The sequence below is a fragment of the Macrobrachium rosenbergii genome, chromosome 21 (genome assembly GCF_040412425.1).
Source record: "Macrobrachium rosenbergii isolate ZJJX-2024 chromosome 21, ASM4041242v1, whole genome shotgun sequence".
Lineage (NCBI taxonomy): Eukaryota > Metazoa > Arthropoda > Malacostraca > Decapoda > Palaemonidae > Macrobrachium > Macrobrachium rosenbergii.
In genome coordinates, this window is record NC_089761.1 from 13,507,373 (window position 1) to 13,525,295 (window position 17,923).

At 36.0% G+C, this 17,923-nt stretch overlaps 1 protein-coding gene and 1 long non-coding RNA gene across 2 annotated transcripts in view; both read left to right on the forward strand.

Moving 5' to 3' along the window:
* Positions 1–2,505: 2,505 nt before the first annotated feature.
* LOC136849688 (ubiquitin-like protein 3) overlaps positions 2,506–17,923 on the forward strand; it is a 234,332-nt gene continuing 218,914 nt past the window's right edge. The window contains exon 1 of the mRNA XM_067123033.1: positions 2,506–2,891. Coding sequence (XP_066979134.1) covers positions 2,862–2,891 — 30 coding nt within the window. The 5' untranslated portion in view covers positions 2,506–2,861. The remainder of the gene's footprint in view (positions 2,892–17,923) is intronic.
* LOC136849689 (uncharacterized) overlaps positions 9,049–17,923 on the forward strand; it is a 69,993-nt gene continuing 61,118 nt past the window's right edge. The window contains exon 1 of the long non-coding RNA XR_010856383.1: positions 9,049–9,201. This is a non-coding gene — a long non-coding RNA (uncharacterized lncRNA). The remainder of the gene's footprint in view (positions 9,202–17,923) is intronic.

Here is a 17,923-nt window from a genome sequence, read left to right on the forward strand (position 1 = left end):
AGCGCTTGACATAACCGGTCCAACACTAGTCCCTCCGTATACGGACATGCTTTAGGTGGGTAGTGCCGTCAGTGCACCTCATGCGATGCACTGTAGACATTACTTAGGGTTCTTTGCATTGTCCCTTCGGCCCCTTACTGTAGCCTCGTTCAAATGATCTTTCTTCCATTTTACTTTCCACCCTTTCCTAACAATTGCTTCATAGTGCAACCGCAAGGTTTTTCGTCTGTTACACCTTTAAAACCTTTCTACTCTTAATTTCCCTTTCACCGCCGAATGACCCCATTGGTCCCAGCGCTTGGCCTTTGGCCAATATTTCATATTCCATTCCATATACGGACAGAGTATCGTCGCTTGACTTGGTTTGTCCTTTTCAAGATAACTTGAGAAAAGGGAGATCACATGAAAAAGGAGCTGGAGAATGTCTCCCCAAATGAGTCGCCTTTTTAAACTCGAACTTCTCTGCGCTCGCTAACCTCCTTGCTCCGCTCCCTCCCCACCCTATATGCTTCCCCACAATACTTTATTTTCCTGAAGCTTCGAGGTGTGATACAGTACGATAGACATATACTAACGGTATTCAAAAACACTCATATGAAAATTTCAGATTAAGCTAGAAGAGCCAGTTGCAACTCTGGAGAAACCTACATTCTACAATTCTTCACTCCTTTAGCAATGAAATTCATTTTTATGACGGCATGGGTAGTTGTGTATCTGCAATCGACAAGTTTTACTTACGTTTTGATTAGAAGTTTCTTGGATTGGGTAACAGGTAGTATAATAGTAAGAAGACGTATGAAAACATGAAGTGTGTTAACTAAGTTGTTGTTGCCACTGAATATCACTTGAAAAATTAAGTCAGGTAAGAGCAGTTCAGTGATAATAGTGTTGAGTGGAAAGCCCTCTTATGAGATTGATCGGAAAGTCCCTCAGAACATTAGGTTATTTTTGTAGGTTAGCCTACTGAAATTGGGGCGATTCAGAGTTGCCTATGACGACTATGTAAGTCAACCTAGGAAGATTGCAGCAATAAGTGGCTGTAGATGTTAACAGTTGTTAACAGTGAGTCACATATTGTTAGTTACAGGATTAGTATCACAGAGGAAGGAATATAGCAGTTTTAGAAAAACTGATACGTTATACATCACATATTCTGGTATATATCAGTTGTTTGGGCTTTATAGAAATTTCTAATTTGCATAAAGGACTAATTTTCGTATGGAGACAACATATAAGTGAACAAAAGAAAATCACTTTGTCCAAGATAATTTCCAAGTGCCTGATCACGCCTATCTAAAACTCCTGAAATATTTTTTAAATGAACAAATAAAAGACTTTTCTTCTCCATTTTAATGTGCATGAAATACTTATTATTCGACAGGAAACTCTGGTACGTGATTAGAATTTCCTTAAATATGAAATCCCACAATAATCTCCAATAAATTATACCTTTCTAAATACAATGTAGCTTCTTCTTCTTCTTCTTCTTCTTCTTCTTCTTCTTCTTCTTCTTCTTCTTCTTCTTCTTCTTCTTCTTCTTCTTATTCTTATTATTATTATTATTATTATTATTATTATTATTATTATTATTATTATTATTATTATTATTGCTGTTGTTGCTGGTGTTGTTATGCAATATGCAAGCAAAATATGGTATACGAGAAAAAATGAACATATGAAATTAGGAAAAAATAAAAAAAGCTATAAAAAAAAGTCGGCCAAAAATGTAATTGGAGCATTTTGCTCTCCGAAAGCGTTGTATTCTCTTGTAAAAGGGTATACAGTAAAAGAGAAACATGCTTTTAATGCCAATTGTCAATTTAATGGACGGAACCAAATACTCTTAGGCTTTTCAGCTCTCATCCCAGCTGGGAGATTTAGTCCCAAAATCGCTCTTACACTGGCACGGAAGGTAACAAGAGTGTAAAAAAAGAAAAAAAAATTGCACCTACTGTAGTATGGCACCTAGCCAACTTTCAAATGTTTGTTTTAGGGAGAAAAGTTATCCGGATACCAAAGATGAAGTTTCAGAACGAGTGTCATGTCCTCTTCCAGTGTTGGCAGGAAAGTTACATAGGAAAGATTAAAAAGGAAGAAAACCAAATTGACACAAATATATTTGATATACTGTTTAGCTTCTACCAGGTTCAGATAACGTTGATTATAACATTTTCCATAAAGAAATATCTAATTAGCTGCAGATTTATATTATGAATGTGCGAAGATGCCATTATCGTAGTTGTAAGTATATGTATAAAGCATAATACCTAACGACTTTATTAGGGTTTAGCACAATGAAAAATTATGAAATAGTTAGTAAAGCTGACACTCACGTTATATTCATGAATAGGGTTAGAGAAGTTGACACTTACGTTAGGCTGTATTCAGGGTGAGAGACAACTTTTAGGAATTACTATTTAAGTTACTCTAAAAACATTCCACTGCCACTGATACACTTTACAAAGCATAAGCATAACAAAATCTGTACTCGTCCATGGCATCGACAATCACCGTGTGACGTCACAAGAGAACGGTCGGGTTGTTGTTATTGTGCGCAGGTCGGACGGCCATCTTGACTCTGTGTAGCTTTGTGAGTGATCGGGTGAGGATGTATTGTGATGCAGTCCGTTTATGGCCGTCTTTTTAACGTTTTATCCGTGTTGCGAGTGTGTATATTATGCCATTGAGTCTTTTATCCAAGGGAAACGAGTATTTAGTGCTTTCATGAAAGTCCTGGTGAAGTGAGAAAACGTCGCTTTCGTTGTAAACACTTGAGAGTGTGAGTGAGGCCCACCTGGATTTTTTTTACTAAGGGCGGATTATTTTCTCCTCCTCCTTCGACACCTTCTCCCGGAACGACGATGGGCGCCAGAAGCATACCCAGTGATAAGGTAAGTCCCGTCATATTTGATTTTTATTCTTCCTTCAAGAAATTTTATTCTTCCGTCATTGTAATCCGGGAATCCCTTGGTCTCAGCTGGTTTATCAGGTCAGATTTGAACTCTCTCTCTCTCTCTCTCTCTCTCTCTCTCTCTCTCTCTCTCTCTCTCTCTCAGAAAATGAGTGATATTTCTATCACTGGTTTTAATAGTTAAAATACTACTAGAAATTTTTTTGAAAAATCGACATATAGCCTACTTGTATATTCTACACACATCTCTCTCTCTCTCTCTCTCTCTCTCTCTCTCTCTCTCTCTCTCTCTCTCTCTCTCTCTCTCTCTCTCAGTACGTGTGTAGGCTATGTGCCTGTGTGGATAAGTGGAAATTATGCCGTCTTTCTAAGCCTGGTAAGGATGGACATGTAAATCGTAACACTGAAAGATTAGTTAAGCTTTCGTACTCTGAAGGCTACTGCTTGGAATTGTCAAAATGTTTAGGACAAATGTTTGTTTGAAATTCTCATTTACTCATCTTCATTGTAATTAATATTAATTTTAAACAAATTGGTATCACATCATTGAAACTTCATCGCTTGCTCAATTGTTCTTTGCATTAATAATACAATTAATCACCGGACCTCGGTGAAACAGGATGGTATCTTGGAGATGGTCCTAAGCTTAGCATAGCCTGCTAGTTCGACTTTGAAATAGGCTAGACCTATTGTTAATCTTACAGGCATTTGCTGCTCGATAGCCTAGGTTTGCAAGATGAAATTTTAATTTTATCCGACAAAGAAATTTTAATTTTATCTGTCAAAGAAATTTTAATTTTAGGTAATTTTATCTGTCGGCAAAGGTCTGTTAGGCTAGACTTTATTATTTTGTTCGAAGATGTTAGGGTACTTTGGCATTGGAAAAATTCAGTTAAGGTTAGGCTTGGATTGTGGCTTTTTACAGGCCTGGTAGACTGAATTAACCCGGGGTCAAAATTCCATGTGTCAGAGTCGTTTAATGACTTGGGTTTACTTGAGTATAGTAATTGGTTGTATAACTATATACGAGTATATTCATTTTTGGGGGTTAGTTTAGTTTTCTTGTATAAAGCCGAATGTTTAGAGCATACTAAACTCAGAAATTGGAAGACAAAGAAATGATATAAGGTAATACTCTAGAAATTGAGATTTAAATAAATTACAGTGACCATCTTGTAGGCCTATGTCTGAAAGTCATTAGCCTATGCGTCAGCTTCTGCGTCTAGCCTTCAGTGCTTTTCCTTTAATGTATTGTAATTAATTTCAACAATGTTAGGTCTTGACAGAATTGATATTTCTTTGTACATTGCTCATGTAGGTTAATGAGACCACCCATAGTGGTGATTTCCATTTCAACCATTAGTGGTAGTAATGGATTATGATAGGTAAAAATAACTTCAAGAAATATAACAGGAAGAAATAGGAAATCAAAGATATGAACGACTTTTAGATAAGAGATCTGTTGAGCTGTCCAGTTTAGGTAAATTTGCCCATATAGGCTATCTGTGTAGACCTATGTCTGTATGTTATACTATGGGAAAGGTTGCCACATCCTACCCTTTACTTGTCGGAGAGGAGGATAGTTTCCAGTTGTCAAGCACAAAAATTTTCATATCCAGTTGTTTGGTTTTGCAATATGAATCAGAAGTCGTGATGCATTTTAGAAAATTGTATTTAGAAAAAAGTGATGACTACCATTGTATTTGCATAGGCACTGTTACTCTTTAGTCAGTAAGACATTATTAACAAAACCAACATTCTTTTCATTCTTTGTGATATTGACAAATTCATTTTAACCCCTGGCTGCTTTTGAAAAGAAATTGCTTCATTAGCATAATTATTTTTTAATGATTTATCTCAAAGATTGCCCACAATTCATTATGAAACCATTCATTCTTAAATGATTGTATATGACAGAACAAGCAAAATATGACTATTACATAACATTGGTATAACAATTTAAGCAACTTCCATAAAAAAACTGAAAAGGAAATTTTCATAAGTTTTGTAATATATCATAGCCTACAAGACAATTGCTCTTCTGAACTTGAATGCCACAGGTTACAGTCTTTTAATTCAGAAATGACAAAGGCCAAATTATTGAAATTCATGGATATACAACAGATAATGTGATCAATATAGTGTAGAAATGTACGACTGACAATAAATACATTACATATGGGAACATGGAAATTAGCAATTTGAGATGCAACAAAAATGTTGGAAAAATGATCTTTGGTAACATGGCATTCAGACTGTGCAGTGAGATTCTCCATGGACTAAAATAAAACATACAGTACTGTATATATTTAAGATAAATCCTAAAAAGTTATGCCAGAGAAAAGTTTCATTCAGAAATTTTGTGAGATGGAACTGATGTGAATAGGCCCTGCCAGATGGACCAACTGGGGTGCAACAAGGGGCCTTCAAAACTAAAACCTGGTCTTTGATGATGATAAATGGTCATTGAAATACACGTTGGGTCATTTTATTAAATGACAAAATGAGTTTGAGAGTTGAGTATATTGCCTACTTATAGGTAAAGAGTAAGACATGTACTCAACTTTGTCACAGTGTAACATCATGCACATAGCCTATTGACCAGTATAGACAGATAGGCTACTTGGATTTGAATTGGTTAAATTAGTTGATATTTAATATTTCAATGTAACAGTAAATATTTTGTCCAGATTGTGTAGGCTTGCATGAGTTCCAGTAAATGTCATTGTTGAGAACGTTTGGTGAATTTGAGAAACTGCAAAACTGTGGACACATAAATAAGGAGAATAACAACAAATTTCATGAAGTTTCGCTGTGTAAATAGCCTACTTAGTCAGTTGGTGGTGGTAAAACACTGACCATTAGATTTGATAAATATATATACCTGGAATAACCCTGCTTATACTTCATGTTCTTAAAAGAACTGGGTTAACGATTTTTTAATATTTTCAGGAGAAAATTGAAGAATTTGTAATACTGTGGATTTGACAGTTGATGTGGATTGCAGACTCTAATAGGCTCGTGCTTGCGTCTGTGAAAAATGAATTTGCAGTTCCCACAGGTTGGTTTCTGTGGAGTGGGATTCGATAAGAAGCCTACTGTCTATCCAAAGCATGAGAAGGATTGAAAGTTAGAAAATGATTATTCACCTCACAAAGAGGCCCCGGCAACATTTGATTTATGGTCTGGTTTTTTATTTTTATACTGTATTCGGTTGAGGAAACAACCATTGAAAATATGAGAGTAGATTACATTTTTCCTTAACAGTTGACAGTGTAAAGCAAATTAACTTCATATAGGCTATTATTTATATATAGGCTATATATGTATGTATGTGTATATATATATATATATATTTTATATATATATTTATATATATATATATATATATATATATATATATATGTATATATATATGTATATATATATGTATATATATATATATGTATATATATATGTATATATATATATATATATATATATATATGTATATATATATGTATATATATATATATATATATATATATATATATATATATATATATATATATATATATATATATATATATATATATACATATATATATATATATATATATATATATATATATATATATATATATATATATATATATATATATATATATATATATATATATATATATATATATATATATATATATATATATATATATATATATATATATATATATATATATATATATATATATATATATATATATATATATATATATATATATATATATATATATATATATATATATATATATATATATATATATATATATATATATATATATATATATATATATATATATATTATATATATATATATATATATATATATATATATATATATATATATATATATATATATATATATATATATATATATATATATATATATATATATATTATATGTATATATATATATTATATATAATTTGCCGTAATTGTCAACTGTTTGGAGAAAAAGTAGTCTGTTCTCATGCACTGCATGTCAACAAAGGCTTCCTTAACTGATTAGGCTACACTGCATGACACAAGAAAAAGTTATTCAAGAAAATTACCTATTATTGGCCTACATATAAATATCAGGCAAATTATCTGGGCCCTTCTGCTTTTTGGACCAAGTAAGGCCATAAACGAGGACTTCCAAAGGAAATGAATGATGAAGTAGAGAAGGATAATAACGAATGAAATAGTTGTTAGTGAGAAACAGAAGTTATTTGAAAAAAAGTTATTCCGTAAGTTATAACAAGAAAATGTGAAAGATTATTGCCTGATGGAACAAGTGAGTGTTAAAAGTAAACTTAGAGTGAGGTTGAGTAATTGCCGGAAAATATCCGGTATAGTCATCTTTTATTCTTGCATTATTAATATTAGTATCCTCTTTCTGTGGACATGTTTTGCCATCGCTGACTACCTGGGTCTTTAATTCTATTACCATTGAACTGTCGCCTTCCTGGAAATATTGGTGGTGCTTGTGGCCGCTTTTGGAGAGACTGGTCCATACTACTTTAAAATGCCATGTTTTTCAGCCCATTTTATGTTTGCTGGAGACATACTGTCTACGTTACGTACTCAACTTATTTGTCATTCTCTTGTTTGTCATATATGGTCCAGTTTTTTGCGGAAACGTGTGTTTTCTTGACACTTATATTTATATTTCCACTGTCTTGGGCTGCGTTTTGTGTTGCAGTAGTATTTTTTTTTTATATCTCGGCAACCATCTTTTCAGTTTGAAGCAACGAATGGCGGGAACTAAGATGAAAAATAGCCTCTTCAGAGAAGGAAGGTAGATTTGGGTACGGTTTTGAATGCTTTTGAAAGTTTTAGATACGGTACCTGCACAAGTTACCATTTAGCCTATTTGCTTTGAAGAGTACTGGTATTGAAAATAACAATGCTAAGCTGGCATCAGGGATAGTTTCCATAGAATATTCAAATGTAGCACAAAGGTTTTAAAAGTTTTCGTCTTTTTTCACATAGCCTGTATTAGTTTGATTTGCTGTAAACAAGCAGATAACCGAATCATTATTTTTACTTAGTCATAAGGCATGGGTACCTCCGAGTACCTCTCTACAAGTACGGTACCGTACCTTGTTACTCTAGTGTGGACTATTAATTGCGTGTGCTACATAACCATATCAGTCAGAAAGCGATACCTCATTTTGAAACTTCATCTGAATTACCTTTAATTTTGTTAGCTATTTGGCTATGGAACCTGCGGTGTTCACATACACCATTTGAGTCATGCTCTTTAAGCTTGCATTTACTAGAACTACAGAGTCATATTTAATGTACCTAAAGAAAATGTAGTGTTCGCGAGTGCTTTGAAAGGTTACGAAGTGCAAAGAATACCCTATACCTTTTTGTTTTCCTTTGTTTCAGTCTTTCAGTTATGCTTCAATTATCCTATCTCGTCTGAGACCTTTGTATTCGTCAAAAGGCTTTGTCACTTTGTGTTTAGTTTGAGGGTTTGGCTGTTGTTTTTATATTTACAGTTTATTATGATTACTGTATTAACATTTAACTTCCCATGGGTCTGCCTTTGTGTTAAGGTAGTTTTAACATTTGGCCTTAAAATAAGCATATAAATTATTAATTTTTTCTTTATGATTCTGTTGATTTATGTAAGCGAATGTAGGCTAGATGCATTTACGGTGCATGAAATTTGCTGGTACTGTATTGATGATGATGACACTGCATAAATGGTGCAATAGCCATTTAGTGTAATAGCATGGATTAGCTTACATAACGTTAAAGCTTTTTTATGTATTCAGCAGCTGTGGTGTTTCCAGGCATCGGGCAAACATCCTTTAGGAGTGCAAGGATGTGAGTGATGGTCAGCAGGCCAATGCCATTGTTCTTTATGGCCGAGGCTGCACATTGCCTGATTGGAATATCAAGAGGTTGTCTCGTTCTTATTGTTTGGGAGAGATTGTTTTTCTCCCTTAACACAAGAGCTATCGTTAATTGTTCACGTGACTTAATAGTAGTCATTATTTTTATACTTAATGCGCCACAGATATGTAACCCCGTGTAATGTATTATATTTGATATTTAAGAGAAAGGCGGATGCCTTCCGGATGTTACATAATCAAATTTCCCAGTCTTAGGTTTTGAGAGGACGTGTTGATGGAAACGGGTCGTCCGCATAGGCTGTGTCCTGTTAATGGCTTACACGGTGTCAGACACAAGAACAGTTCACTAATGTTCTAGTTAAGAATCAGACTCTGCTTCAGAATATTATTTCGGCACAGGAGGTGAGATGTGACACACCCATTGATAGCGTTTAATATGACTAACCTTTTCCCGTAGGCTACGTGAGATGGCCGAATTTTGGAGTATACCGTGCCGGTTTGTTTGTAGGCTAAGGATATTGTGGTGTCACTGAATGATATTATACTACCTAATATTATAAGTTTATATAAGATACTGCTAATTGGGATAGTTAAAAATTGTTCTAGTTATATTCAAACGTATCCCCAAGGAAATAATTTTCCAGTAGTGCCTTACTTAACGAATGTGTCGGTCACCTTTGTAGTATTTATTTGACAGAAGAATCTTTATTCATTTTTGTTATGTAGAGTGTGTGTGTGTGTGTGCATTTTGTAGCATGTCTGTGAGGTAGTCTTAAGAGCCAGGAGTGTTTTGTGTAATTTCAAGGTACGTGTTAAAAGCCGTACCAGTCTGTAACAAGTCCCTTAATTGTTGGGATGGTTGTGGTTAATGGTTCCTCGGCTTGATTATTTTTCAGGTTGTCGACTATTATTGTTATTACCTAGTAAAGGTTTCTTGTTTGATTTGAGGTTTACGCATAGCCAAAGTATTATGTGCGGATCAATTATGCCATGCTGGTTCTTCACAGGATTGTATTCTTTTTGTAAGTTATAGGAATATTTAAGGAGGGCAATATTGTTTTAGAGTAAATTATTAATCAGTCGCTGTACTAAGGCGGGTGTGTTCCTGTAGTCTTCACTTAACCTATATGATTGTTGATGAGCGCCGGAAGGAGACGTTCCATATTACTAGCATGAATGTGAACGTGTGTGTCAAGCCCTTTGTGTGTGGTTCTTGGTTTTGGTGATTTTGAAGGCGTAATTTTCGCAGGTTAATGAGTATTGTAGGTAAGAAGTTCTTTAAGCAGCAGTAGCTGTTGAAAACGTGCTGTATTGTTTCTGTTTTGTTACCAGCTTTAGAATTATAATGAAAGAGTTTAAGAAATATTGAGTGCATATTCATCACATTTTGCCTTTGACAATCGCTGTTTGATTTCACTGGCCTTTTTTAAGTCAGTGTTGTGTGGTTTAGATATCATCTTAGATCTTACAGGACATGCTTAAGATGTTCTTGGCACAATGAAGGCCGCCTTATTGAAAGATTTCATTTAAGGGAAGGGAAACAGGCCATTGTTTAGCGGCAGACTCGCAGGATGAAGCTATACACTTCGTCTTTTACATCAGGGCGCCTCGTTATCTACTTCGTCCGACCTGAAGTACTTATTACCATAGAAGATTTTGTGTACTGTGATATCAGATAAGTTTTCCCAAATACTGAGAAACGTCATTATATGCACGGAAATAGAGGGAATCCCTTGTTGTGGGTCTTTTAGGTGGGAATATCGCCAATACGTGCTTTACATAAATCATATAAGCTTTGCTGTCGTGTTAATCTATTTTATTATAGTTATATTTGGACTTTATTTAGTCCATTTGTTTTTCCAGTCTAATAGAATAGTAGTAACTGGGAAATTATTCAGATATTTTAGTCTACTATATTGCGGTTTTTTGCCTGTGTTCAACTTTTCTTGGAGAAAATATAAACCGCTGGTAAGTCGAACCATAGCTTGAGCTCAAGATGACTTGGGGCGCTCTTTAACACAAAAGTAGAACGGCAAGTGTCGAGTGAGTGACTTTAATTAGTCTCTGGGAAGCGCTGGTTCGTTGTTTCCTTTTGCTTAAGGGGTATTGTGACGACATCTGACGGGCGTACCGTGTCCTTTTTTTATATAATTTTATTTTCTTTTTTCGAGAGCCCACAACATTATGCGTCAGGTGCTAGCTACAAGGAGTACGGTGCTTGTTTGCCCAGGGCGTCGATAGTGGCCGTTGTGTTGCAAGTATGACGGCGGAAGTTTGCAACGGGCTGTGGTTTTGTGTGTGTATTGCCGCTAAACCTTGCTGCCTTCTCTCACGGAAGATTTCCTTTTTTTTTTTTTTAACTTCCTGTGAGAATTTGGAAGGGACTGTTGTTGGTAAGGACTGTGGTACGAAAATCAGTTGTTTGGTGGTTTTGAAATCTCTCTCTCTCTCTCTCTCTCTCTCTCTCTCTCTCTCTCTCTCTCTCTCTCTCTCTCTCTCTCTCTCTCTCTCTCTCTCTCTGTTGAGAATGTATGTTTGACCCACGTTATAAACCATGGTTAGGCTGTGCCATCTTTGGCAGGTTCCAAATGACATGTAAGGTTACAGTCTGTCGGAATGGTAGCTCAGGATTACACCCAAGTTTTATTAATTTGAAAATAGCTTACGTATTTTTGCTAATCATAGTTTAATTTGATTTTAATCGAGCAGGTTCCCCAAACGTCATTTTTGCTGATATTCATTGTCTTCATAAAACATAAGTTAGCTGTGAATACCTCCCTTAAAACTACTATAGATCTTTGTCCTTCCTATGTAAGAAAATGTCCTTCCTATGTAAGAAAATATCCCATTCATTTGCATATATATCCAAGACCAGTGGAGAACTTGAAGTTCGTCTTCTTGAAACTGGCACGGCTGTGATTGCATCTTATTTAGAATATGGGTATTGCTTTTATATTAATTATTGTGTATTAGCATGGCCTCTTTGGACGATATAATTGCTCCAGTTTCGTTTGGGAAAGATTCATTGCGTGTAGGGCTCATCTAGCCTGCGCCTCTTATCTCTTCTTCAGTCGCCCATCCTCCCAGGTGCCTCTTTAAAGTTCGATGTCTACAAGGTTGGCGTTTTCTGGAGTTATATAATCGCCTTTTCCACACCTCTTACTGAGCAAGTTTTTTCTTTCCTTTTTGGAGCATGTTCTGCAGACAACGACGTATGTTGCTAGGACTGAATGTCTATTTGCTAGAGTGTAGGCTATACACACATCTATTTATAAATATATGGTGTGTGTATATGTATATATATATATATATATATATATATATATATATATATATATGAATAAGTGGGAGTTGATGAAGATAGTTCTTGGTATTATCAATGAATATTTTACTAATATATTGCAAAGAGTAGTAGTTGGCTTACTCTTTAGTTACTACAGGAATGGATTTTCCTAAATGTAGTGTTCTTGGAATGTTGGCTTTTTATAAAGCATGTGCACAGTATGTAGGCTAGTTTGTCCTTTAAGGGAAGCTTATTCCTAAAGTAGCTGATGCTACTCTGATTCCACTCTTGAATTATAGATCTGCGGGTGCTGAAACTTGTAAAATTGAGACATGGTACAAATTATGGGGGATAAAGTTAAATCGTATAAAACTAAATTTGTTTTATAAATCTTTTCATTGTCTTTGGTTTTCTAACTACAAGTATTGATTTTAAAATTTTCTAAGGTGTCGCTCTTATTTGCAGATTCATCTTTTAGGGGTCCGGTCTCTCTACTCTTCAGTTGACCAAAACTGAGAAAGATTTTTTAGAATTTTGAAGGCCCGTCCATCCAAAGAAATGTTTAAATTTTTTATTCTTTCATGGTTGGAATATTATTCTCTTGTGTGGTCTTCAGTTTTGGAGAAAAAAAAACTTAAAATCTAACATTTTGTATCACTGGTCGTGAGATAAATCTCTGGCACCATCGTAATTAGGCTAGTCTTTGTCACCGTCGTTATTAGTAGACAGCCTAGGCCTATGCAGTTAGCTTAATTCTGAGTCTTCCCTTTTTTTTTATGGTTCACTGTCACACAAATAGGCTATGTAGTTTTATTACTTTTGTAACCTAGCCTAACTGTGAAATGATCTTCATAATCCAAAATCTGGAATGATCTTAAATCCTGTAGGCCTAGTTGAATCGTTGTGACTAGAAGTTTGAACTGGGTGCTAATATTTTTTTGAGGCTGAAGTCGTCTCGCTTTATGTTTTGTTAATTTATTTATTTATTTATCTTATTTATTTATTTATTTATTTATCTTATTTGTTTTGCCTAATTTTTTTTTATCTGTAATAGTTTTTTTCTGTACTGAGCTGCTTTCCTTATTGTTGCCCCTTGGGCTTGTAGCATTCAGTTTTTCCGACTAAGAATGCAGCTTGAGAGAGAGAGAGAGAGAGCTTGAGAGAGAGAGAGAGAGAGAGAGAGAGAGAGAGAGCGAGAGAGAGAGAGAGAGAGAGAGAGAGAGAGAGAGAGAGAGAGAGAGAGAGAGAGAGAGAGAGAGAGAGAGAGAGAGAGAGAGAGAGAGAGAGAGAGAGAGAATCTTCTGAACGGGTTCGGACCAGTAGGGTGATGATTACTTAGTCAAAGCCCTCTTCTCTCGCCATCATAGATGCTACCCACAACTGTGGACTAACAGTGAGGTAGAAAACTCACTGTTTAGGTCAACAGAGTCAAACTGGAATTTGGGAATCGTGCCCCTTCGTTCCTTCTATAAGTCCGTTCGAGCATCGAATTCATTCACTTGTGAGTTTTACTATACGTGCTACCACCATCCCAGGAGGCCAGCAGAGTGAAAAGTGCCTTGTGCGCAGTCTGTTTTTTCTGGAATATTCTTAACAATAGCCATTCATTGGTTGCTGTAAAGACTTCTGGGACTAGCCTACTTGGAGTTTTAAAATGGGGGCATATTTATTTTAATGGTTGTTTGATCGTTATTGAGTATAAATTTTGTCGTGGCTCTTTCAAAATCAGCAAGAAACGAGTCGTCAGACTTTGGGTAGTCAAGACGTTGGATGTGATGAAATTGCTTCGTTAAAGCTTTCTATAAGATAAATAACTTTTATGCAGTTGTCGGAGAAGGTGAATTCGTTAAAATTGACCGGTCCACAAGGAACAGTTCTCGGTCTGGTTCTCATCTTAGGAGATATTTATGGCATCTTGCCAAAACTAACTAAGGCCTTCATCGATTCGCTGACTATTCTCACTTTTGGCAACATCAGACTAGAAAACTGAGAACAGTTTCAAAGCTATCTAGATAATGGGGACAAATCTAAACACATCCTCGGGAAAGACTCCGGGAAATGCTGTGCGGTTTCGAAAAAATAAATGTTGAAAACTTGTACAACTTTCCTTATAGCACTTGAATACCATCCAGCGTAGGCATAAAACTACAAAATTGTTGTACATACAGAATGAATGAACGTTTACTTTCAGATTAACCGTCTCAACCACATAATAAAACCAGAAACCTTTGCCCCCGCATTCCGACCCGTCCTGGAACCTATTTCAGTGTTCTTTTCTTAGGTCTACATACACTATGCAGCCAAGATTGCTCATTCTTCGTAATTCACTGTCATTGCCTCTAGCCAATGGAATGGTTTCCCCAGTTTCATTTCAGCCGTCACTAACCAGGCAGGCCAAATAGGCTTGCACTTAACACTAGGTTACATAATTCCTGGATATCCTACCATACTAACAAAGACGTGATGAGACCGGGGATTTAAGTGACTCAGAACATGCTGAAGTTTTAACTTGTAGATCTGGCGCCCTGTGTCTTATTCCAGAAACGGCCCGATGTCATAGTTTTCAATAATTATTGTAAATTGTTTACATATTTAAGTATGGAGGTCGATGACGAGGTAATCCCGCATCCCATGCACTGTAGCTTTCCTGAACAGCAACTTCCACTATAAGTCGTCGTGTTCATATTATAATAGATTATTTTATAAAAAAAAAAAAATCCACAGGAACAATATAGGCCTACTACATGCTCTGATCGTTTCGAAAGACGCATTACTGCATGCACTATCCATATTGGATATTTAACTTCATATAATATTGTGTTGTCTGTCACCAGACTACCGGATGTTCGAGATATGAACAGCGAATCCACAGGAAAGGAACTCCTGATAGTTCTTGTCACGAACTTTGGCTATTAAGATTCAGATTGTGAGGTGTTTATTAAATTATACCACCATAGCTATGTGTCTTGCCCGTGGAGGCTCTCTCTCTCTCTCTCTCTCTCTCTCTCTCTCTCTCTCTCTCTCTCTCTCTCTCTCTCTCTCTCTCTCATCGGGTCTCGATTAGGTCAGAATTTCGAAAAAATCATTCAAATTATTGTAAACTATTCGTATAAAAGTACCAGATGAGACCTGTTTATTAATGAGATTTCATAAATGTATCCCAGTGATTATCAGATCAAGCTTATTGGTCTGGTAGAAACACTTAAAGAATACTAGAGGAAAACAGAAGGCGTCCTTTGCAATAATGATGATTAACTCAGTTTTTGTAGTACAAGAACCATGCAGGCGTTGAATAAAAGCTTATCGAAACCGACACAAGTATCGGATGTTTTACAGGAAATGGTTTCTGGACATTATGTTGTTACAGGTATGGTCGACTTGTATGACGTTATCAGTCTCATTTATACCTGATTTCGACTTGGGCTCTATACTGAGCGCCATCAAAGATTAAGAAATTCGTATGCAATTGCCATTTTGGATTTTTGGCAGAAAGTCTGTTATTTATGTCAGATTATAACAAGTAGAACATAGTGCATAGTAGCTGGATGCAGAGCGAAATAAGTAGATTGTAACTAGGACTTTCATAAGAAAACTTGTAAGCTGCCACAAATAAATTGCCACTTTTTTCAAGATAAATTTCTTATTGAGTAAACCCGAGTGCGGCATTCATATTGTAAGACCAGTTTTGGTTATTGGGTTTTGTCCACATGCTACATGATTTCGTTACAGCTGAACCACTATCCTACGGAACTAGTTGGAGGTATAACCCTTGAAAGGAATTTTAGATAGGCCTATTCGGCACATCTGATCTAGCGCCCGAGCTAGATCAAATATACAGAACACACAAAGGCCATTTCAACCAAGCAATCTAATCCACTCAGAGGTAGGCCTCGATGAGATGAATTCCCCAGGTAATCATGGTAGGCCTATGGTTTCTGTCATTATAATGGCTTGCGTTTCATTTTGATCTAGTCGTGCTTTCTTTTTCCTTTGTAAATCTCGTTCTCGCCCAAATGAAGCCATAACGATACCCCCCCCTCTCTCTCTCTCTCTCTCTCTCTCTCTCTCTCTCTCTCTCTCTCTCTCTCTCTCTCTCTCTCTCTCTCTTCAAAATGTATATTGTTAGTTCTCAGAAGTATAATTGCAAGCTTGTATAATTTTTCTTATGTTACCGAGTATTTTTTCAATATCACCTGTGTCTTTACGCTCATAGAGTGCGTTTATTTTTAGTTTTGATGGCAAAGTGAAAGCCAAGAAGGCTAGGTAGTTTTTGAAGCTGTGCTTGTTTCTTTCTTGTCTTCCTTTAAAGAAATGAGTCCACAGAAAAGTAATTAATGCAAGAAAGTTGCAATGAGAGAGAGAGAAATTACCTGACTGCAAGATGTTTTAAATGTAGCCACAAGTGAGTGCATTCCGTAGACCATGTAATGTTGTCGCTCAATGGTCGACTGATTGCCATCATTAAGGTTCGACCACGGAGGACAAGAGAAAGCCCTCGATCCATTATGCCAGAGGGAAAATATTGCTTGGGAGATCGTAAATTAGAATGATTGTGGTTGGACGTAGGCTAAAGCAAGCAAGTAGCTGTTTCCTGCCAGTTTAAAACTGAAATTAGCTATGCACCTCTAAAAATGGCCTCTTTAGGAATCTACACACGGAGTTCCCCTTTTCGGTGTGTGTGAGTGAATTTGCTGGTGGGGCAGGAGAGGGTGGGCGCCGGGAGATATTCGCTGTACAAGTGGGAAACCAATAAATTTGTTTAAACTTGTCCACCTGTGAGAAGAAAACGGTCGAGCAATATCAGGTGCAGATGTCTCAACCACAAATAACTACACTTGGTCGTCTTAACAGGTGTCTAGTAAAGCCGACCTACCCTGCCACGTAAGTTATTACTTGAGTGTGTGTGTGCGCGCGCGTGTGTGTGTGTGTGTACATACGTACACGTTGTTTGTTCCTTTATGATTACACTATGTTTACTATTAATATATTGGTTGCTTAATTTTAGGGATGGCCTAATAAGTACGTGTTTTTCAACTTGTGTCAATTCCATTATTATTATTATTATTATTATTATTATTATTATTATTATTATTATTATTAGTGGAGGATTTACACTAGGTTTGGGCCGGAGCTTGCTGCCACTCTTGCTGTAGAAAAAAATACTTTTTTCACCTGCACCTTGAGATTATGATCTACAGACAGTGCTAACGTCATCACATGTTGCACGGAGCCTTTGATTGAGCAAAAGCTCCTAGGTCAGACAGAAGTGCGAACAAGCATCCACAGTCGCATGTGCTGATATCTTGATTAATTTGTCATGTCACAAACCATAATGGTAATTGTGATAGGAGTACAGCTCATAAGATTAGAAATGTTCTTTTTATCAACTTATTTACTTTATTGGGCTAGTTATGCAATGCCTCTATAAACATCTTATTTTTTCTTTTTTTACAATTTAAGTCTTTTTCGTATGGTATGCGCGAGTTTCTGGAATTTAGCCAGGGGTCTGCATTCATTCATTGATGTAGACTTTAATGGAGACATCTTAAAATGCGAAGTGTAGTCAAGATTTCGGTGAATTGAAATGACACCATACCCTATGTTGGCATTCTTTGTCGCAATGTTGCTCCACCTTGCCACATAGTAATATAGCTGTAGCTGCGACGCCAGTTGAAAGAAATCAGTCTGACAGTTGCTGCTTCTCTACCATTATAGGTACCTTACCGTATTTAATGGTAACCCCTATAATAGCCTATGCCTATTAATGTTGTTAGACCTATGGCATAATGTATTACTTTTTTCATGGACCTGTAGTTAGTTGACATTTATATATGCTTTAGG